The 24,740-nt window shown below is 33.3% G+C and overlaps 1 protein-coding gene across 1 annotated transcript in view; it reads left to right on the plus strand.

Moving 5' to 3' along the window:
- UBA6 (ubiquitin like modifier activating enzyme 6) overlaps positions 1-24,740 on the plus strand; it is a 64,557-nt gene that overhangs the window by 26,682 nt on the left and 13,135 nt on the right. The window contains exons 13-25 of the mRNA XM_044680469.1: positions 1,564-1,630; positions 2,678-2,821; positions 5,508-5,575; positions 5,835-5,913; positions 6,847-6,927; positions 7,738-7,815; positions 9,209-9,390; positions 14,211-14,316; positions 16,453-16,542; positions 16,648-16,728; positions 18,106-18,234; positions 22,986-23,037; positions 23,148-23,211. Of these exons, the coding sequence (XP_044536404.1) occupies positions 1,564-1,630; positions 2,678-2,821; positions 5,508-5,575; positions 5,835-5,913; positions 6,847-6,927; positions 7,738-7,815; positions 9,209-9,390; positions 14,211-14,316; positions 16,453-16,542; positions 16,648-16,728; positions 18,106-18,234; positions 22,986-23,037; positions 23,148-23,211 (1,221 nt within the window). The remainder of the gene's footprint in view (positions 1-1,563; positions 1,631-2,677; positions 2,822-5,507; positions 5,576-5,834; positions 5,914-6,846; positions 6,928-7,737; positions 7,816-9,208; positions 9,391-14,210; positions 14,317-16,452; positions 16,543-16,647; positions 16,729-18,105; positions 18,235-22,985; positions 23,038-23,147; positions 23,212-24,740) is intronic.

Raw genomic sequence — 24,740 nt, forward strand, 5'->3', positions numbered from 1 at the left:
TTAAAACAAAATTATGTATTATTTTGGCATTTTTATGACATTTCTGCATTAAAGTATATACCTATATGAGAGAGAGCTAACTTAAAATAAAAATAGATAAAATTAAGAAGCAACATGGCATGGTGGCAAGAGCATTTGGACTCAAGAGTCAGAAGACCTAAGGGAGAGGATTGTCTTACAGTATATATGCCCTGCCCTGGTCTGACCAAATCTGAAGTATTTTCAGTATTGGACATTTGGAGGTCATTAGGATTCTTGGAGATTTAATGTTCTAGTAATCATGATTCTGTGACTTAATAGCCTTTTATAAACTTTAAATAAATCACTCTACCTTAGGTTCCTAATCTATATCATACCTGCTGTACTTTGTAGATTGTGAAGTTCAAATGAAAAAATGTGTATGAAAGAACCTGCTGTTGATGGCTATACCTTTTGGTACAAAGAGGATGTTTTTAAGGCAGAATTTGATAAGAATGCTTGAAAAAATTGTCACAAGCACCAAATCTTAAGAGCCATTTCAGTAATTATTAATCTCTTACTATCAATTTGGTACTTTCTTGTTCCTTTTCTAAAATTCACAGGTTACCCAGACAAAATCCTTTTTCACTCTTCCTCATTATATAGGTATTTTCTTCTTAAAAGTTTTCCAAAAGCTAATTTTGATAAGGCAAGTCACTTCAAATTACTGACATTTATTAAGCGCCTATTTATAAAGTTGGTGTGTCAACTGCTGTGCTTAGTTCCAAGAGTTATAAAGATAAAAATGAAATCTTTCCTGTTCACAAAGAACTTACTTATTATAGGGTTACAGCATATACACAGATAAATAGATACAACATGGAAATAAAGTAACTTGAGTGGAAGTAGGAAGGAGAACTTAACCATCTAATATGTTTCAGGAAAGGCCTCAACTAGGAGGTGGAATCTTAGCTGAGTCTTCTAGGCATAGGACATGGACAAAAGTTCAGAAGCAGGAGGTGAAATGTCATGTGGAGAGAACAGCAAATAGGCTACTTTGTGAGTGCATAAATGGGAGTAGTATAAAGTCAATCAGGAAAGCTAGATTGGAGCCAGTTTTAAATAACAAAGAAAAAAGTTCATTTTTTTCCCCCTAGGATGATTGGGTGCTACTGATGAAGTTTGACATGGTCAGATGTTAATTTCAGAAATCTTAAGAAAATAGTTGAATTTATCGTTACGCGTTAAATGAAATCATTGCCTTAAGTTATCATAAATAATACTGGCGTTTATGTAGCACTTCGGTGTTTACAAAGGCTTATATGTTCTCTTTAAGGTTTAAATTTATATATTCTCTACTTTGATCACCCCAGTAGCCATGTGAGGGTATTATCCCTGTTTTATAGATAAAGAAACTGAGGTTTAAAATAGTTAGATAGTTACACAGCTAATTAAGTGTCAGAGGCGGGATTTGAACTGAGGCTTCTCGTCCAGAGCTTTTCTCATCATACTGCCTCTGTTAATTAGTTTAAATATGAATCCAAGTTTAAACATTGTACAAATCTGAAGCTTATTTGATGGTTGTTTTTTTATGTTCAATGCTAGATGTCGTCAAGATTCTGAAGAATTATTGAAACTAGCAACATCTATAAGTGCAACCTTGCAAGAAAAGGTAAGAGTTTTTTGTAAGTTACTGGATGTAGCCTTTCAGTTTAACCATCATTTATTGATTTTTCCCCTTCTCAAGAAGCTTCAGTCTGCCTGTTTCCTTTAGAATAATATGAACTCTGAAAGCCAGAGCCTTTAGCATTCTTATTCCCTCCTATTTTTCAAGTTCATATCATATCACTGCTCATGTACATTATGTTCCAACTCTGCTAGATTCCCTGGGATTCACTGTGTATGATATTCTTCACTTACTATCTCCCCTCACCAGGAATATTATTCCTCTTTACCATAACCTCCTAGGACTCTGGCTTCCTTTTCAGCTTAGCTTAAATGATACCTCCTACAAGATTTCTTTGCTTTTTCTTCCAGTTGTTAGTATCTCACTTCATCTCAAAGTACTTTGCATTTATTTTGTGTGCATCTTGTATTTACTTATCTGTGTATATATTCTGTTCCCCCCTCCCCCAGCAGAATGTTGTAAACTTGTAGAAGAGGGACTGTGGGGGGGGAGGGGAGCAGCTGGGTAGCTGGGTAGCTCAGTGGATTGAGAGCCAGGCCTAGAGACTGGAGATCCTGGGTTCAAATCTGACCTCAGACATTTCCTAGCTGTGTGACCCTAGGAAAGTCACTTAACCCCCATTGCCCGCCCCTACTGCTCTTCTGCCTTGGAGCCAATACTATGTATTGGCTCCAAGACAGAAGGTAAGGGTTTTTTTTTTGTTTTTTTTTTTAAAAAAAGAGGGACTGTCACTTTTGTCTTTGTATCTAACATTTTGCTAACAGTACTTTGTACATAGATTCTTAGTCCTTTTTGATAAGTTAATTAAGCACCTGCTGTGTATAAAAGGTTTACATTTTAAACCACAGGCTTATGCGAATTTTGTTGTGAAGCTAGGACATCAGCAATGTTAAAGTGCATTTATAAGAAAAGTTTCAGGTTGTCTATTTAGATGTAAACCCATGGTAATTTTCCCATTGTCAATAAGTTTCAAATAATCTGTCTATAAAAAAATACTGTTGTTCATTTTTTTCTCCCTGATTTGCTTTTCAGCCTGAAGTAGATAATGACATTGTGAATTGGCTCTCCTGGACTTCCCAAGGCTTCTTAGCCCCGTTGGCTGCAGCAATAGGAGGGGTTGCCAGTCAAGAAGTATTGAAAGCTGTGACAGGAAAATTTTCTCCCTTATGCCAGTGGGTTAGTTTTGTATTTTGGTACTGTTTTGTATTTTTAATATTTGGGTAGATTTCTCTATCTGAAAGTCCTGAATAGTTTACTCTTTACAAACTTGAAAAATTATTGTAATAAAGCACACTAATGTATTTCTTTGTACATAAATTTAAAATGAGGATAATTTTTTACAAATCTTTAATTGTGGAAATAGATGCAGCAGCATTTGAAATTTAGCCCACTTCTTAGATAACTCTCACATTATTCACCCTGTATCCCAAAAGCATATTCTTTAGTATATATCTGGCATTAAGGTCCTTACTCCTATAGTAAAGAAGGTGGTCTTCTCAGCTTTCAGTCTTACAGAAAATCTTCAGGGTTCTCATCCCATCCCCCTGTGTATATGAAAATTTCTATCTAGATTCTTTGACTCCATTTGCCTTCAAATTATCATCCTATTTAATATGATAATAACTATTATCATTGCATATAACAAATTGGGAATGGGGGGATCTGTGAGCTTGACTTCTTAATATTTTGATCATTTGATTTCAATATAATTGGTTTCCTTTGTAATCTTACATATTTTTGTTCATTTAAAAACATTATTCTGTAAAGGGGTCCATAGGTCTTACTAGGCTGCCAAAGAGATACATGCCCTAAAAAAACGGTTTAAAAGCTCTCATTTGGATGTTAAATACTTCTGTGAAATGTCTCTGATTACATGATTCTACAGTTTCTCTTCCTAGTTAGAGAACTTATAAGGCTACAAGGATTAGGAATAGTGCTACTCTTGAAATTGTCACTTCCAGATATCATCTGGTTAAGTTTCTCTTCTCTTCTCAGTTCATGTTGGTTCTAAATCCCCAATATGGTATCACTGTAGTGGATGTTGAAATTGATGTATTAGGAAAATGCTAGCATATATATATATATATATATATATATATATTCCCTTTTTTTAAAATTCTCCCAGTTTCATTTTCAGATGCTATTAGAATGAGCTGACATAATGGAATCTCATGACACACCTTTTGTAGACTTTTCCTCTTGTTACACTATTTTATGAGTCAGTAATAGACTTTTCCTCTTGTTACACTATTTTATGAGTCAGTAATGTTCTTAATGTCCTACCATCTTCTTTTTTATTTTATCATTTTACTAATTCTAAATCAGTACAAACTAGTGGTGTCCTTGATATCTCTTCACTTTGTGAATTTTCACAATTACTTTGCATGGATTAAACTTCTATTAAAAATTGTGATGAGTATCAATGCCATTTTTGTTACTTTTAACTATTTTAATAATGCTGTTTTCTTACATCATCATCATCACTTCTCAGTGGTTTCTTTCCCCTCACGCATCCCCATTTACATAGAACCCCCTTTGGGTACAGTCAAGTAATACAAATTAACATGTTGACCATATCTGAAAAATATTTGCTTTATTCCACATTTATTGTCTACCACCACTCTGTCTTAAAACAAATATTGGCACTTAAGTCGCAGTTATCCTAATGGTGATCTTGCTTGCGCTGTTTACCAAGATCAGAAGGCAAGATGACCAATTATCTCATTAAATTATGTCTTACTACTTTTTAGTTCTTGAAGAACTCAACCCTTCTCTCCAAGAAGAACCCTCTAAATCCTCCATCCTCTTAGTTGAATTTATTTGTCTTGCTATTATTTAAAGTAAAGATAGTATTGCTACTGTTTAATTTCTTACTAGTAATATATTGAGGCAGTCTGGACAACAATCTCACATTTTTAAAAACCGGCTGTTAATGCTTATAGAGAATTTTAAAATTGTGTGATAATTTGTTTCTTCTGCCCCCAAATCAACATAGAAAAGAACAGATGTTAAATTATCTAACATGACCACTATTTTATGATTACTAAATACCGGGTACCATATACTATAATTGTTTAGTCCTTTAAATTACAAGCAAGAGTCCTGGTTTATTCAACTCTAAATAAACTTGGACTTTCCTCAGGTTATTATTTGAAAAAGAAGTCCTGATTTTATTTCTAACTGATTTAATTTGGACTGGGCATGTCACAACCACTAGGAACCTGAATTGTTGTTTGTTTGTTTTTTTAATGGGGATAATACTTCCTGCCCTACTGACTTCACAAAGTTCTGAATATCAAATCAGAAAATATATATGATGAAAGCACTTCAAAATATATAAAATGATTACCACATGAAAGTAATTTATTATAGTTAGTATATCTTAAATTAAATATAATAATTAAGATAAATAATTTGTGATTTGCAAAATACTTTATTCTATATCATTTTCTCACTTATATACAATGCAAGGCATTAGAAAATTAAATTATTAGAATTAGATCAATTCCTCTTAGAATCAAGTTAAGTATTAGTATGTGTGTTACTAAAAGTAAATAGTGCCATCAGACTCCCTTTGGAGTCTCAAAATGAGCTAGAATCAAAGTTATTAAAGATGGACCACATTATCTAGAATGAAACAAAGTAAATGTCTTCAAATCATGATTTTCTACTATTCCTATGTTTTGTGTTAGCTACATACATACATATATTTGCAAGGATAGTTATTCTTTGTCCTTTTTTTTTATATATAGTGATTTATTTTCCTTGTATGGTATTAAGACATTTTTGTCATTTGTGATATTTTAAAAGAAAAAAAGTATGATAATTGTGAATAGTAAGCTTACTCTTTATTTTCTCCTAGCTTTATATTGAAGCAGCTGCTCTGTATGAATCACTGGATAAATCCAACTGTGAAGAATTCCTCCCACGGTAAAGGGTTCTGCTATATATGGTTGTAGAGTAATACCTTTAGCCAATCAATCATTTTTCTCTGAAAATTTCCTTCATGAAGTTTCTTCCACTATTGAGTACATTTGGTCTACTTCAGGGAGGTATTTGAGCACCATCTCAAACCGATCATTAGATTCAGTGAACATATAGAAATATTAAATTTATAAATACCTTAGATGGCAATTCTTAAAAACAGTGCAATTGTGTTGATTTATCTTTTTGCTTCTTTTTCCTGCAGAGGAGATCGATATGATGCATTAAGAGCCTGTATTGGTAACACTTTGTGCCAAAAACTTCAAAATTTGAATATCTTCTTAGTAAGTATAGATAATAGGAATATGTGGTACATTCTGTCTATTATATCATGTAGCTAATTTAGTAAAATGGACTCAGATATATAAATGCATCTTATATATGGTATTTAGAAATGATTTTTGGGACAGGAGGAGAGAAACTCTTCATAAAAGAAATGTTTTTTTTGCCATTTATCTTTTATTTAAACCTAACAATTTTTAAGTAACCAGGTTTTTACAAATGATCTGATAATAAGTAGTTCCTGCTTAACTTAAGCATTCATATGTGATCAATCAGCAGGTACTTATTAAGACTTGCTGTATGCTAGACACTGCATGCAAAAATAAAAGTGAAACAGCTATCAACCTGCTTTTATTTAAAAACTAAAAGGAAATGTATTGGGGGTCAATTAATAAGGTAAAGGTAGGTCATTCAATTTTTCATAAACTGTATTTATACAATATGTATCACTTTATAGGCTCCTTACTGTATCTAAATTTACAGTGTTGAGTTCCTGCAAAAATAAAGTCAAATGTTTTGTTTCCAAGTTTCTGGAATTTTTAAATGATGTTCCAGAAGCATTTAAAATGAAAAATACTTTCTGTTTATATATTAGGTATTCCATTTCATACTTTTTTGCTTTAACTTGCCCTTTAATTTGAAGTTTTAGATTTTTTAAAACTGGTATGGTCTTCCACTAGACCAATGGTTCCCAAACTTTTTTGGCCTACCGCCCCCTTTCCAGAAAAAAATATTACTTAGCCCCATGAAAATTAATTTTTTTTATTTTAATAGCAATTAATAGGAAAGATAAATGCACCTGTGGCCATCACCGCTCTCCTGGATTACTGCAGCACCCACTTTTGGAATCACTGCACTAGACCATATGATAAAATGTCTTCATTTTTTAAAAATCACCTAAATCAATGTCTCCCTCTTCCCTTTTTCCTCTATAGGTTGGATGTGGAGCAATAGGTTGTGAAATGCTAAAAAACTTTGCACTTCTTGGTGTTGGCGCTGGCAAAGAGAAAGGAATGGTAAGATATACACTTTTCAAGACAATACATATCTATCTTTTTAATAATTCTGCTGTGGACTGTACCTTTGAATTGTGATTTTATGGTACCAAATGGTATTGAATCAAAATTGTATTTTTATTTTTTCACCTTATAGTAAAGTTGTGATAAAAAATTATAAAACTATCACAAGATGGTTATTATAATAATTTTAATTTTCAAACACATATTAACAACTGTTATAGTTTGGATGAATAGTTTTAAATTACAGTTTTATTTGTGAGGGATTTTTTAAACTAAAAATAGATTCAGCTTTTCAAAATGTTCTCTTCTAAAGATATTCACTACCATTTCAGTTACCTTAAAGGTAAATTGCTGATTACCTTAAGCAAATTGGGTTTAAGTTTTTAAAATCTAACTATAAAGAACATGTGCATTTATGGTAGTAGTCATTTTCTTTTGTGTATATCTCTTCCGTACTATTCAACATAAATAAAGCAGTTGATAAAGGCCTATTCACCTCCTTTATCACTGGTGATTTACATGAGTCTAATAGATTAGCAAAGAGTTGGTAAGAGGTGAAAGAAGATAAAAATAACTCTGACGCTTCATTATTTTTAGAACAATTTCCAGATCATCAGAAATATACTTTTGACTGAATATGTGTAAGAAAATATGATGAAGATGATCCAGTAGTTTGGATTCTCTGTGCTATTTTTTCCTTTCAAAGTAAACCAAGGAATCCATAGTCATTTTGAGAACTGAGATGTAGTGGGATTAGGTCTAATTTATTTATGATTGCAATTTTTTTTTTTTGCTTCTTGTTTCCAGGTAACAATTACAGATCCTGACTTAATAGAAAAATCTAACCTAAATAGACAGTTTCTATTTCGACCTCATCACATACAGGTATGGTATCTATTCAGTTCATAATACCTATTTTGTTCTGCAAAAATAATTTAACAATGAAATATGTTGTTTTCCATATTGATTCTTATTTATATTTCCAAAGACTCAAATATTTAAAGGCATAAACAATAAGAAATTAATTTTTTTAATAAAAAACTTATGTATGAGGTTTGGACATGGAGTAAGGTCTTACCATAAACTATATTAGAGCCATAATAATTGTGATTTCATAAGTGTAGGAATGAAAGTGATAAAATTCTTCCTGAAATTTAATTCAGTATATACCTATAATACTTTTATTGTCTGGGAAAAATGAAACCAGGAATATGCCCTTAGAATTTTTACTTGCTATTAATTTTCATTGCATACTTAGCACATAACCTAAAACTACCTGAATCTTAGTTATAGTATGTTTATACCTATTTGTACACACTTTTAGCAAATTTGATTATTTAGTTTATAAACTTTCAGCAAATTAAAAGCAACATATAAAATCCATAAAAAATAGAGGAACCTGAAAACACTACTATACATACATATACATATGTGTGCATTTATTTTTATATTTATATCAGCAGAGCAAATAGCCATATTCTCCTCATTTGAGCCCAAAGTTAGATTTTTAATAGACATGCCTTTTTTATATAACCATCAGCAGCTACAGGAGGAACTAATGTAGTTTTTATAAAGCCTATTAATTTTTAAATTTTTATTTTAAAAACCTAGAAGTTTTAAATAGAATGTCACAATATTAAAGAATGATCTGAAAATTAGCATTAAAATAACAACTGTCAGCTTGAAATGCTTTTTTGAAAGCAAGGAAAGGGTTAATATATTTTATATAGATTCCCATCTGTTTTGTTGTCCAACCAACATTTGTTAAGTGGCCACTGTGTATAAGGCCATCTAAAATAGTAAAAAATAAAGTTTTTATGCTCTCCACGACTCATACCCAACATCTGTATAGCTAACATTTGTTTTACTATTTCTATACACATATCCTACAGTTATATAAACTCTAAATACAATAAAATTTAATTAATTTAAAAATGAGAGATCTTGAAAAAAACATACTTTGAATTAATTGGATCTTGTTATGTGATATTTGTATTAATGAATATGAATTGACTTAGTTGTGATCTAATATTTAGATTTTTTTAACTGTATCTTTTAGTGAGATCAATGATATATTTTGCTCTGGAATGACTAAATTAACAATACTGATTTTATTTTCAGTCATTGTACATTATAGTCACTTCCTAATGATGTAGTCTATGATGGAGGGAATGTATAGTAGCCAGATGTCAGATTGTATCTCTTTAAAAGCCTGATTTTGACTTGGTATCTGTTCTCTTATTTAGAAAGAATTTTGTAATTTTTTAAATTTGTTTAGAAACCTAAAAGTTATACTGCTGCTGCTGCAACTCTGAGTATAAATTCTCAGTTAAAGATTGAGTCTCACCTGAACAAAGTTTGTCCAGCCACTGAAATGGTATACAGTGATGAATTCTATACTAAACAAGATGTAATTGTTACAGCTTTAGACAATGTGGAAGCCCGCAGATATGTGGACAGGTATGGTTTTTTTTTAATTGAGTTTTAAAGAAATTTTATTTGTTTCTACGTACACTCGTTTCATCTGCTCTTTAATTTAAATAATTTTCTTTTTACACTGGAATATCTACATTCATATGCCAAGGGTAAAAATAAACTCTTACTAATGGGTCTTTTGTATGACTGATGGCAACATTAGATTAGAAGGGCTTATCAGAATAAATAAATTAGAGAGAAATGTAATGACAAAAGGCTTAAGTTATATATACAGAAGAGGTAAAAAGAAAACTAGAGAAATGATAGAAAAAAGATCATGATTATGAAAAAAAGATTTTTTAGTAAATATTTTGAATAAGATAGACAAAAGATAAAAGATTTTGAGGTGACAAACCATGAAAGGACTATTTTGGATTTTGTGAGTAATAAGAGAGAAGGCAAAACAAAACATATAATTAATGTAATGAATAAAGTTCATTGAAGGAAAGGAAAGAATAAGCATTTATGTATCACTACTTTGTGCTAGAATTGGTGCTAAGTTCTTTTTACAAATACTTTATTTGATCCTTACAACAACCCTATTATCATCACTATTTTACAGTTGAGGAAACTGAGGCAAACACACAGCTAATAAGTGTCTAAGCCAGATCAAAACTAAGATCTTTCAAACTCCCAGCACAGTCATGTATCCATTTCACCATTAACTGTCTGTAAATTGATAAAGAACTTCTGTACTCTATAAGATCATAAGTGTGTATACCCATTCCAGTGGTGCAAATTAGAAACCATCCACAGCTTCTCATCAAATTAGAAACCATAACAACTTCTCATAATTCTTTTATACTTAGAATCAATACTCAGTATTAGTTCCAAGACAGAAGAGGGGTAAGGGCTAGGCAATGCAGTTGAGTGACTTGCCCACACAGCTAGAAAATGTCTGATCCAAGATTTGAACCCAGAACCTCCTGTTTCTAGGCCTGGCTCTCTCCACTGAGCCACCCAGCTGCCCCATCATCATGTGCAATTCTTGTTCGTGTCACCCTTTAAGTTCTCCAATAAAGATCTACCTCCTGGGCTAGAGACATCTGCCTAGATTCTCTGGCATTCCATGGATAGCACTGACCGTTGGTTTTTACTTAGTCTTACTACCTGCCTAGCTGGCCCTCCTTTTGTCAGACAACTAGATGGTATTTGTTATGTCACTGCCTATCCTGTGTCTTTCTGCGGGCATTCAAATCACTCAAAGCTTCTTAATCTTCAGAGATTATCTTGGGATTTCCAACCTTATGGTATCAATGAAAGGATTTTTTTCAAATAATTTTTGTGACAAGAAGCAGCTTGGAAGAGTTGGAAGTGTGGTAGTTTCCCACATTCAATTAAGGAGAAAGAAGGGAAGAGAATAAGCATTTGTTAAGCACCTATTATGTGCCTAGTACTTTATAAATATCTCATTTGAACCTCGCAACAACCCTGTGAGGTTGGTGCTGTTATTAAGTCAGTTTTACAGCTAAGGAAACTAAGGCAGAAATTAAGTGACTTGCCTAAATTTCGTCTGAGGGAGAATTTTGAACTCAGGTCTTCCTGACTTCAGGTCTAGCCTTCTCAGTGAAATTCATTCTCTTCTCCCTGTTCAGTTCTGGATCTTCCTCACCATTCTGTACCTGTCCATAGTGTGGTGCAGCCAAGGATTTCCCTGGATGGTTGGGCCATTTCAACATCAGGGACAGTAGATCTTTTCTAAATTTTGATTTTTCCTGTGTAGGTTATTAGAGCATTCTCTTGGGTAGCCAGGGCTCTCCCTGTTGCTGCTCTAGTATTCTGGGACTTCCATTGCAGTCAGTTCAGTGTCATCTTCTAAGATGAAGGCATCAAACACATGGCCCATAATATTCCTGAGTGCCGCCCAAATTAAAGTATAATTGAGAACTATTTAACAAAATACATAAAAGAACAATAAAACATTACATTTTAAGACTAGGTCAATATATGGGTCGGAGAGATTCTTTTGTATGGATTAGTGGCTCCTATTTCTATTTGATTTTGTCACCATTGAGAGTAGGATCTTCATCATTAGGAAATCTGATTGCATTTGCTCCTGTTAGTCATAGATGAACAACTTGCATTGATTAATCATAGAATTGTTGAATCACGGTATCTTTTGCTTTCATGGTCAAGGAATCTTCTGTACTCTTAGCATAAGCATAAAATACTTTGTTTGGAGAAATTCTATTCTGCTCTCCAGAATTAAATGGGTTTTTTAAACTGTATATGTAAGAAATAATAATAGCTAGCATTTACAAGGTACTTTAAGGTTTGCAAAGCACTTTACATATGACAGTTCATTTCATACATCAACCCTGTTAGGTAGGTACTATTTTTAACCTCATTTTGGAGATGAGGAATTTGAGAAACAGAGAGGATAAGTAACTTGTCTAGGGTTACACAGCTACTTAGTATCTGAGTCAAGAACTTCCTGACTCTTTAAGTTCCATGTACTCTATGACTCTATCCATTGTACCACCTAGCAGAATATCTTGCATTATTTTCTTGTATCGTATTGTGTTGTGAGTCACACTAGATTTTCTTTAATCTTACTTTTCCCTACAGTTGTCCTTGCCTTTTTTTATAAGGAAGTTATGTTTATAATTTCCTACCATCTTCTCTAGGACATTTTGCAATTGTGTTTATTTTTTAAACTACCTTTGAATACTATGTCTTTCTACTTAGCAATGAGATGACATGATGGCTGCTTACAATTTCAAGACTTTTTGGACTTCCTCATTGTTATAATTTTTTCGTATATTTAAATTGCCATAGAAAATTATGATCCTCTATTTTAATGCTTTTCATTATCTATTTTCTGTTTTTCACTATCAGCAGCTTATTTATTTACATTGGTTTGGAATAGTCTTAAGGGTACCCCAGTTCTTTATCTCATCTTTAGCTTTCCTTCTAATTTATGATTGATACTGATCTTGGATTTCATAGGTCCATATTCTGCCTGTACACTGCCAAATGATTCAGAAATGATTCTCACATTAATAATCAGTTGTTGGCTAGTAAGATACTCAGTTTTATTTTTTATGGTGTTTCCATATCCAGCACTCTCTTTTTATTTATATTTATAGCTTCTCTCTCTTTTTTTTTTTTTAAAACCCTTACCTTCCAACTTGGAGTCAATACTTTGTGTTGGCTCCAAGGCAGAAGAGTGGTAAGGGCTAGGTAATGGGGGTCAAGTGACTTGCCCAGGGTCACACAGCTGGGAAGTATCTGAGGCCAGATTAGAACCTAGGACCTTCCATCTCTAGGCCTGGCTCTCAGTCCACTGAGCTACCCAGCTGCTCCCTAGCACTCTCTTTTTAAAGAATACATTAATGAAATAATATCTCCATTGAGTCTTGAATCCTTTCATTTTTACTACTGAACCATAATAGCCAAAATATTTCCCCCATACTTCTTTATGCTCACTGTTGCATTGAAGTTGCCAAGTATGTCTGATGATTTGATGTGGAAACTGGATACATATATATAACTCTCTCTCCTTTCTACTCTTTATTGGTATATAAGCTTTTATGAAAAAGTGACCAAAATGTGAAGTGATAAGGGACAGAATATTAATAGCCAAATTACTGCTATTTGAAAATAATTTGGAAATGAAACATATCATTTTTATCTGTGCATACCAATTCTCACATTGAATGGAAAATACCTTTTTTACCCAGTCTCTGCCTCTGTCTCTCTCTTAGTGATTTTCGTGGTAAAGCATTATCAAATCTTGGAAATGAAAAACTTGTATTTTGAAACGAGATTTATTAAAGGATTAGTCTTTATAGATAATCAAAGCTTTCAAGCATCTTGAGATCAAGGATGCTGTGAACTGTTGGGAAAGTTCCAACAAAGATGGCTTCACTGCTTTCCTTTTTCTTTTTTTTATACAGGGAAGATCTCATTTCTTATATCTATCAGTAAAATTTCATTAGTTTTCCTAACTTCCCAGGAAAATAGGATGGTAAATATTGAGGAAGGGAAGGCGTTTTCTATTTCTTCTTCTCCCAGATATTTGCTTTGGTATCTTTCAGCATTGTCATGAGTTACGGTAAAAGAAAACTTTAAATGGGTGAAAGAGTCTTACCAACCCCTTGCACAATTTATTGTGCCTGTTCAGAGCCCAGGAATCCATCCCTTTACATAGGTAGCATAAAGACCCACATAGTAACACATGAAATCAAGGTGTCATTCAGTTTGCTCATGGGCTCAGTTTCTGGCAGCTCTCTAGTTCCACATCTCCCCACGCTAACATATGTTATAGGTGAATATTCAGGGTGAATTCTTTTGTCCAATCTTGTTAGAAGATAATCCAGAAAATAATTATGTATGTATGTATGTTTGTATGTTTGTATGTATACATTTTCTAGCAAGTAATGTTTGTTTATAGTCACAAAATAGGAATGGCTTTTGAAATTTAAATAAAAATCATACATAGTAAACATTCTTATGTACCTTATGAGAAGGATCATAGCAGCAGTTAACCAAATGCCATGAAATTAATTATGTAGTGTCATTAATTGTGGAGTAGTCATAGTTCAGCCCAACCTGTCACTGTTGTAATCTAAAAGGGTTCTTAGGAAGTGGTAAGTAATTTTTCTTCTAGCATTTGGTATTTCCCAATATTTCTAGTAAGTTTCTTCACATTAGAAGAGGGGCAACAATGCCTACAAAGAGTATTTGGAGATTACTGACTTGAAAACAATGATACTTATTCTTAGCTTTTCTGTGTAACAAAGTTACTGTTTCTTTGCTTGTATTATATTGAACATTTCTATGACTTTTCTCTTTTCAAATAGCCGGTGCTTAGCAAACCTACGTCCCCTCTTAGATTCTGGCACAATGGGCACTAAGGGACACACTGAAGCTATTATACCTCATTTGACTGAGTCCTATAATAGTCATGTAAGTGTTACATTGTTTTTTGTTGGGGGGTCAGGTATTAAATGCACTTAATTTCTCTTCTTACACAAAAGAGGACAGAAGGAAGTTCAGAAGGAGGTGTAAGCAGTCAGAACAGTTTAGAAATTGATGTTTTTAATGTGTCTTATATTTTTAGAAATTGTTTTTCAGTCATTTTCAGTTGTGTCTGACTTTTTGTGGCCCCTTGGGGTTTTCTTGGCAGAGATATGGAATAGATTGCCATTTCCTTCTCCAACTCATTTTACAGATGAGTAACTGAAGCAGACAGAATGAATTGTCTTGCCCAGGCTCACACAGCTAGCAAGTGTCTGAGGCTAGATTTGAATTCAGAGAGCAGTCATCTTGACTCTTGACCCTGAACTCTATCTACTGCGTCACCTCACTGCCCTATCGTTAAAAAATACAAGCTGTATAAAATAGAGTTTTGCAATATCATATATAATCCTCTTGTTTTTCTTAAAGCCATTTTATAGTTTGGGGATACTGTGAAGGATAATTAACCTTATATGGGCAATTAAAATAAACCATTCCATAGTTGGTCTTTATACTAATTTGTACTTAGGCTGGGCAAACTCTTACAGGCATATAAAAAGAATAAAGGAAAACATTCTGTTTCACATGTGAACACTGAATTACAAAGTAAGAAAAAAGGCACCTAGTCTGACTTCCAAAAGTTGTCTCTGGGTAAGCATTTCCTTTAGCAGAAAACTCAATAGTACCTTATAAGACCTAAATTATTCTTCCTTTGGTAACTTCTAACCTTTAGTCTGTGTTTTGCCCTCTGAAGCCATACAATGTACATAGAATTTGTAATCAACTAAAACTCCTCATTTTCACATGAATTGCTGTCTGACCACATTGCTCCATCATATACTCAATTGGTTGAGCTCAAGTATAGAACTTTTTAAATCTTCATTAACTTTTCTCTTGTTATATTTGATCCTTTTTTCCCCCAGCTTTTGATGGTCTTTTTGAATCTTGAATCTGTCTTCTAGTGTTTTCACTTTCCTTTCCAGTTTTGTATAAATTATCCATGTGATAGGCATTCTGTCAGTATCTTTTTCATCCCAATCACTGATGTTAGTCAGACGTTGATTAATTCTTTCATCTTAAATCTCTTATTTCCTCAGAGGCAGGTGGAAGTTGTTTTCTTTGAAAGATGTAAAATAAGCATTCTAAAATACTGTACTGACATAATACACATTTTTTTTACATTTGCAAAATTCTTCACTTTGCCAAGTATATATAACCTAACAAAATTCTCCATTAAATTTAATTTAAATGAATTATTCTTCCCATTTATTTCTATTATAAACTCATAAGTGTGTATCATCCTAATATATACTGATTTGAAAACTTTTTATCAGAAGAAAAATCGTGGCAGTGAGATTGATAGTAGACTGGGATCCTGGGATTACTTTTGTTGCTCTTTACCTGTGTTAGTTTCTTTCACACTTTCATGTTGCTCTTGTTCACCAATCTTCCTCAGATCTTGGAAGCTTTTCCAAGATCCTAGAAATCTCAAACTGTGACCAGCATTTGCCTGTGTGATTCCATAAAATGTTGAATGGCACATTAATTCAGTTTCCATTTTTTAATGTTTTTTCCTCTTTGAAGAGCAAACAAAATATATACTTTCTATTTTTAAAAAAGAGAGAGAAAATCTTAAGGTTTGGAAATTCTTCACTGTTTTCCAATAAGAGCATGTAATTTCTCTATCATGTGTTCTGGCCTTAGAGAAGCTTTTCTTGGAAGTCATAAAAATTGACCACTTAATTAAGTCGAAAAGGCAGTTTGGAAAATAGGCGTGTATTTATGACACATTTATATGCTAGACACAGAAATGGATAAACTGGAATAGCACTTGCTCTTTAGGAATTACAGTCTAGAGTTAACACACATAAGATAGTATAGATGTAGAAAGTGTGTGGCTCAGACTGAAAAAAAAGTTAAAATAACCTCCCACTTTCCTCCTCTTTAAAAAAATAAATTCAAGTTTTATTTACTTTTACAATCTAAAATGCTTGATGGAAAAGTTAAACATGTTTTCAAAAAAAAGTATCACAAATATTTGTCCTCAATAACTATGTCATCTTATTTTTGTGTTTATTAATTTAGCGAGATCCTCCAGAAGAAGAAATACCATTTTGCACTTTAAAATCTTTTCCAGCTGCTATTGAACATACTATTCAGTGGGCAAGAGATAAGGTAAATGTCTTTCTTTGAAATATTTAATTCTCTGTGGAAAAGAAAGTGTTTTGGGCTTCCTACAAAGTCCTCTTTAAATTTGTCTTTTTCTTCCCCTCAATGCAGTTTGAAAGCTTATTTTCCCAAAAGCCTTCATTATTCAACAAATTTTGGCAAACATATTCATCTGCAGAAGAAGTCTTACAGGTAAGAATCAATACAGTTTCTAAATGAATTAAGTACTTTAGATTGATTTAAATTTCAGAAGCTGCATCTAAATGACTTTCCCTCAGAAAGAGTAACCCTCATTACTACTATCATTTGCGGGTTATGGAAATGTTAGTTCAGAATTCTTAGTCTTAAACTTAAATGCTATGGAGATTACAAAATTCTGAATTGTGGTAAAAAATGAATTTAAATAGTTTACAATTATCTAAGTATCAGTATAATGAAAATAAAACTCCAAAAATTTGAGCAGAAAACTTGAGTAACCTAAATGAGAACATTTGAAAATTTATTGGAATCACTGTCTTTTCCTGTTGTCATAGGGTCACCCTAAGATCTGCTTTCTGATTTACCAATACTTGGTGAGAAAAAAAATAAACTAGGAATGACTGTGTGGGGGAAAAAAAAAACCTAATGGAGCAAAGAATGTTAGCTCTGGGAGACTTTGAAATCATTTAGTCCAACCTCTTCATCTTTTCATGGGAAAAAAAGTTTAAAGCAGCCAAGTGGTTTCTTTGAGATCTTATAACTAGGTAGTAGAAGCCCTAGATCTAGAATTCAGACTCTACACTTTCACTCTAGGGCAGTGGTTCCCAAACTTTTTTGGCCTACCGCTCCCTTTCCAGAAAAAAATATTACTTAGCCCCCTGGAAATTATTTTTTTTTATTTTAATAGCAATTAATAGGAAAGATAAATGCACTCGTGGCTAGCACCTCTCTTCCGGATCGCTGCAGCACCCACCAGGGGGTGATAGCACCCACTTTGGGAATCACTGCTCTAGGGCTTAGTGTACTATAATCTTTCTGAAGGAATTGATGAATTCCAACTCAAGAAAATTTAACCTAGACTTAAAGTCTCAGGTAAAGCTTGAAAAACATAGTTAACCAAGCTGTTTTACAGAGGAAAAACTGAGGCCCAGAGAGGGTAGTTTTTTCTGAGACTTAGAGGCTCATGGTTGCACAATAGATCCAACTTCTGACACTTAACTGGGTATGTGACATTATTGGGCAAGTCACTTAGCCTCCATTTGCCTCATCTTCCTCAGTTATAAAATGGAAATTATAATAGTATCTTCTTTACAGATTGTTGTAAGAATCAAATGAGATAATATTTGCAAAAAGCACTTGGCACATAATAGATGCTCTTTCCCTTTCCCTTACCTCCACCTCAGTTCGTTTGTAAAATGAGATGGTCATGAGATAGAATATAAAATTCTTTCTAGATCTAACATTCTATGATCCTGTTTTTCAGCAATAAAATTAATGTATGCTTTTTATTTGCTTAATTAGAAATTATATTTATTTCTTATTTTGTATTTAGTTTTTTTTTTTCTCTTATGTCCTTTTCCCTCATTTTAGAGGATACAGGCTGGAGAAAGTTTAGAAGGCTGCTTTCAGGTTATTAAGATACTTAGTAGAAGACCTAGAAATTGGTCCCATTGTGTGGAATTAGCAAGAATGAAATTTGAAAAATATTTTAACCATAAGGTAAGTCTGTGTTTTAGAATCTTCAAGAGTTGGCTAAATACTCAACAAAATCCAAGCTTTATTCAAGTAAACATTGAAGATAATAGATCTAGAATACAAATTGGACCCAAGAGCAGGTTTTTGAATGCAGGGTCTCTGACTCCTAATTGAATGCTATTTCTACTCCTAGAAGAATTTTTCTGAATTTCATTGCAAAAAATATGTAATGTGTACTTTCCTAGAAAACATATTAATTCCCTGCTTGTTTTAAGTTAAAGATTCAGACTTGTATAATTTTGATGACTTTTTTCCTCTGATAGTATTAGTCAGTTTATCATTGAAGAAATAGATTTCATTCTGAACCTGATCTTGGTCATCATGTAAATCTCATTTTGTCCAGAAGAGATCACTCTCTAGCCATCCTCTGTAGTACTGGATATTCCTTTTTTCGTATCCCCACCACCTGTACACTAAGCTAAGAGCTTGTTGATAGCTTCAGACCCTTCTTCCACCATCCCAAAACATCCTCATTGTAGTAATCTACTGGCCTCCACATTCTCCTTCCTTGCTCAAGAAGCACACTGTACATAAACTTCATAACTTTCTGTACCCAACTTCACAATACATGTCTGCGAATTGAACACCCCAGTCCCCAGTTCATCAGCCTTCTCAACTCCCAAAACCAATGCTTTCAGTCAGCCTGTCACAAGAATGTACTTGATGGTCTGTCATGCACAATTGTTCTGCCTCTGTGAGCCTGATTTTTTAAAATTCCCTTCTTTGTTCATAATTCATCCTTACTGTGAGATTCATATCGCAGAGAGGGGTTCAGGCTACAGCCCAGAATTCCATAGGGCCTCCGAGAACTCCCTCTCTGCAATATGAATTTCATATCTCTCTGCCTGATTTCTCTACTCCTTAACATGTTCTTCATCCTCACTATAACCTATAATCCCACCACCCTGCTGCCTATGTTGGCTCAGTTCAACTATCTACATTCTTCTGTCTTCAATCCCTTGCTTCTTTGACCTGTCATTGCTTATACCTTACTAACTCCCACTCCTAGGTCATCCCCAGGCTGACCAGGCATGCCATGCACTGATCCTTTTTTCTTCCCTGATTTTCTAGGTATATATATATATATATATATATATATATTCACCTACTACTTTACTAAGAAAACTGAGAGGCCAGCTATTGTAATCTTCCTCTTCTCCTCTAATTCATGTGTCAGAATTCTATATCATCCCTCATTTTTTCTTTGTCTCTGCAGAAAGTCCCTTTTCTCCAAGCCATTCTCTCTGTGCTTTTGATCTTTGCCTTTCCCTCTATTCCTAGAGTTTAAATTACCTTTTTGATAATTATTTTTTCATTTTCATTATCTTCACTTTCTTTGGCTCCTCTCCTACTACCTACAAACATGCCCAGGTTTCTGTATCCTTAAAAAACTTTCACTAGGCCCTGCCTATTCCCTCAAGGTATCATTTTATACCTAGAATGCCTAGAAAAAAATATCTTATACTCATTGCCTCTACTCCCTCAGTTTCCACTCATGTATCAACCACTCGCAACCTAGCTTCTGACTCTGCTGCTCTTATTTAACTGTTCCAAGATTACCAACTGCTAAATCCAGTGACCTACTCTCAATCCTCTTTGTTGCTTTTGTTACTAATAACTGTCACTTTTTTCCTGGATAATGTCTCTTCCTCAGCTTCTGATTATTCTTTCCTGGTCCTTCTCAGCATATGACCATTCCTTCTTGGTCCCATTTATTGGATTCTCATCATTTTCCTCTACCTATGACTGTCTCCCAAGGTCCTATCCTCCGCCTTTTCTTCATTCTCTTCTCTTTCTTAATGATCTTGTCAGCTTCATTGGTTTTAACTATCATCACTCTAAACAAATGATTACAAAATCTGCATATTCAGCTTTGCATCTCATACGTTCCAACCAAACTGGATTACTAGCAATTACCTGAACTTGACACTCCATCTTCTACCTCTGTGCATTTTCACAAGCCCTCTCCCGTGCTTGTTATGACCTACTTCCTCATCCCCATGTCTCAGAATTATTCTTTGCCTTCAAAACTCAGGTTCTACTACCTCTGTGAAACCTCTGACCTGGTTTCAATATGAGGAAGGTCAGAAAGTAGACCAAATAGAAGGTTAATAGAGTAGCCAAGGAAAGAGGTAATAAGGGCTTGAACCTGGGTGGTGAGTTTAGGAGTGAAGAGAAGGAAAGTTATATGAGAGAGTTGTAGAAATAGAAACAACAAGGTTTGGAAACTGATTAAAAACAACTATGAAAAGCTGAGGAGCACTGATCAGCATAATGGCCAATCATGAACTCCAGAAGAATGATAATCCTGTCTCTTAACAGAGGTAATGGTCTAGGGGTATGCAGAATGAGATACCCATTTTCAACATGGGCATTATATGGGTTTGTTTTGCTGGACTGTACTTATTTATTACAAGAGAGCTTTTTTTTGAGGGAGGAGGAATTATTGGGATATTGCTAATAGAAAAGAACATTAGCAAAAATAGTATAAGCATGGGAAAGAGTGTACATTATTGAAGATGAATGAAATTGTGAAACTGAAGGACTAGAAAGACTGTCACACCCTTGAAAGTAGTAGGGAAGCTAGTCCAAAATAGTGTTAAAACTTTGTGATAACAAAAGAATTAGAAGTAAAATAGAATGCCCATAAATTGGGGATTGAGTGAAAAAAAATGACCTATATCTATAATGAAATATTTTTGCTATAAATAATAATAAATATGAGAAATTCAAAGAAACTTAGGAAGGTTTATATGAACTGATATATACTGAAAAGGGAACTAAAAGAAGAAGCTGACTATCATGGTACAAGGGTGAGAGTACGGATTTGGGAGTCAACGGACCCAATTCTGCCTTTTTGACTTGTGGGACCTTAGGCAAGTGGCTTCCCCTCTCTGGACTTTAGTTTCTTTATCTGTAAAATGAGGAATGGGAGTTGGTCTAGATGACTTTTATGGTTCCTTATAACCTCAAATCTGTGATTACATAATATTTACAATGAATAAGTATAGCAATGTAAATTAAAACTTCAATAAAAGTTCATTGAACTCTAAGAAACTGATGAGATATAGGGAATGAATAATGAATCATGTGTCTGGCATGTCTGAGAGACTAAGACTAAAAGCACAGAGCGTAATGTTAAAAAATATATAGATTTTAGTTCAGATAACAAATCGGTCTACAAAAAGGGAATGATTTATGGACTGTTAGCTACATTTACTTTATAAGATGTTTGTGATTAACCAGTTTTTTTTTTTAATGGGAAGAAATCAAAAAGAACTGTTGGAAAGTAACAGATGTATGTTATATTTAATTTTTTTAGTGTAACAGTAAGACATTAAAAAAAATACCTGACAAGCAAAGAGAAAAGAATTAGACTTAGAGGGAAGGATAATTGGTTTTCTTTTTGACATGTTGTTTGAGATAGCTATGGGACATCCAAGTAGAGATATCCAATGGGTATTTGGAATTATAGGATCTTAAGAAAGATATAAAGACCGGATATATAGATTTGGAAGTCATTTGCATCAAGATGTTAAATTGGAGGTCATGAGATTACTTAGAGAATAGGTCCAAACATAGATTCCTAAAGTAGAGGCACAAATTAATGGAGAAAATGGAGTGACAAGAAAAAGTGGAAGACAGAATGGAGCTGTTTTGGATGACATTTCAACAAAGGAAAACCGAGAAAGGATGACCAGATAGGAGAACCAAAAAAGAAGTGTCAGGAAAATCCAAAGACAAGAGAGTATCTAATCATCATTTAAGTGCCAAGTACCTTAATGAGCACTGGGAATACAAAATAGAGGCAAAAGTTAGTCCCTGCATTCAAGATCTGACAATCTAATGGTGGAGATAACATTCAAATAAATATGCACAAAGCAAGCTATATATAAGATAAACCAGAAATAGTTCAACAGAGGGGAAGGCAAGGCACTAGAATTAAGAGAGTTTTGGAAGAGGGAGTGATTAACACTAATTTACTAAAGAAGAGTCAAATTAAGATGGAAATTGAAGGGAAAAGTCATTTGGATTTAACCATAAAAAGTTCATTGGTGATCTTGAATAGACCGTTTTATTTCAAATGGCAGGAGCAAAAGTCTGATTGTAAGGAGCTGAGAAATGAATGAGAAAATGGAGACAGTGTATATGTATATAGATAAAGAGCTTTTTTCACTTAGGCCATATGGAAGAAAAATAGAGGACAATAGTATTAAAAGAATTGTAGGGTTAAATGCAATTTTTAAAAAAAGAGTATTGGGGATTGGATCGTTTTTATAAGTAGCAACAAAAAAAGCCATTAGATGAGAAGAATTTGTAAGAGTGGAGTAAGCTGCCATTTTTAATTAAATATGTGCTTATTTAAAACCACTTTTAATAAATTATCCCAGTTATACATTGCTGCTAAGAAGTCTTCTACTTATCTTAAAATACATCTTAAAATTATCTGAGTTACTCATTCTTATAATTCCTCTTTTACAAAAGGATCAATGTTACATGATGTTAGATTTCTGTGTTTTATGTCTGCAAGTTTTTCATTCCTGGCTTAATAGAGCCTGCTTCTCCCTAACTTACATGAATACTAAGAACAATATATTTGAAAGAGATGTTTTTGTTTGATTTTTATTCTTAATAAAAATTTTATAACAACCTTGTATTTAATGTTAATCATGTTTTTCTTTGGCTTTCTTCATTTCCATTCCCTGGCCCTCCAGGCTCTTCAGCTTCTTCATTGTTTTCCCTTGGATACACGATTAAAAGATGGCAGTAAGTATACCCAAAAATCTGGAGGATACATTAATGTGGTTTTTTTAGGGTTTGGGGGAGTTTTGTTATTGGTTACTTATATTAAAATTCACTTTCTGTGTCTTTATTAGGTTTGTTTTGGCAGTCCCCAAAGAGACCACCTTCTCCAATAAAGTTTGAATTTAATGATCCTTTGTAAGTATTGAACCAAATATTGACAATTCTAACCTACTTGAGAGCAAAGATTCCCTTTATTTCTGTGCTTTGTAAAAATTTTACTTCATGAAAATTGTACCCTGCCTCATCATAGGTAGAGAATTAAATCTGAGTTTTTGAAGTTTGTGCCTGTGGACCACAAGTTCTAGCTAGTTCCCCTGAGTTAAGAGTTTCCTGTTTGGACCTCATATTAGATTTATTTGTCTGTTATTCGAGGACCATCCTAGCCAAATTCACAAAGGAATACCTCACAGTGCATTAAAATCCACAGGGTGAAATTTTTTCCAGTTATACCAACTAGCAAAGACCATTTCCTATAATGATAGAGAGAGACGGTTATAATCTTCGAAGTAGGAAGACTTCCCATATCAATGAAATCTTGAATTTTTAAGTACAAGTTAAAATTTGTCATAATGTTTAATTACAATTCCTTTTTTGAAATATTTGCTTTCAAATGTAATATGAAATTTATCATTCTTTCTTGAAATTTTTCTTTAAATTTATTAAGTGAGTATCTTTAGTTAACACTGTAGTGTTTAAATCACAGTTAAAACTGAAATAACCATATAACTACTCATTTAATGTCCTTGGCTTGGTTGCTTCAACTGTCTTATAGGTTATTATGAGACCCAAATGGAGTTCTAGAATGAGACTTCAACTTTAAAGATAACATAAAGGTTATTTAGTCTGACCTCTGCTCATACCATTAGTACTAACTACAAATAAATATTTAGAATACATAAGTGTACATAAGACAGAATTAAGTATTTTCTAAACTTGTACTTCTCTTCAGTTAGTAATGATCTACACCAGGCCAGTAACAGGGAATGTCATTTTTATGTGTTTATCTGATATTCCTTTTATGGGGAGCCTTTTGAAAGTTATACCAACAAGATGGTAAGTTCTGATTGGTACTATACAATTAAAGGCTTTGAGGTGAACTATATGCTTATTAACCTAGGGATTAGCCTAATTAAGGCTGGAGATTGTCATTACTGGGTTAGAAATAGGGTTATGAAGTTTTCAGCCATAATAACTTTTAAGGACTCTCTACTTACTAAGTATGGGGCTTATGAAACTATCTTTGTGGAGGAATGAACACACTGATAAAATAACAGGTTATAGAAAAGTTCCTATTATAGAAATAATAATCTTGTATTTTTTTAAGCTACCATGGAAATGTTTTATTATTAATAAGAAGACCAGTTCATGTATTTGAAATTAATTTAGGCAATTATCAACAGGTTATAAAATTTAAAAAAAAAAAAAAAAAAGATCCCTTATGGTATAAGTAGGATATATTCATGAAGAGATAATGGTGAAAATTGCTATTTTTAAATACCCATTTCATTTCTGAGTCAATATATGTATTATGTGGGGAAATAGTGTTTACCTCTTTACTAAATTGACCTATATAAAAAGGGGAAGTCAGCATTTTATATTCAGTAAAACTAGAAGCTTGAAATTGTAGGTTGGTGGATTCACTTATTTTTGGTTATTGGTGGAAA

The sequence above is a fragment of the Gracilinanus agilis genome, chromosome 6 (genome assembly GCF_016433145.1).
Source record: "Gracilinanus agilis isolate LMUSP501 chromosome 6, AgileGrace, whole genome shotgun sequence".
Lineage (NCBI taxonomy): Eukaryota > Metazoa > Chordata > Mammalia > Didelphimorphia > Didelphidae > Gracilinanus > Gracilinanus agilis.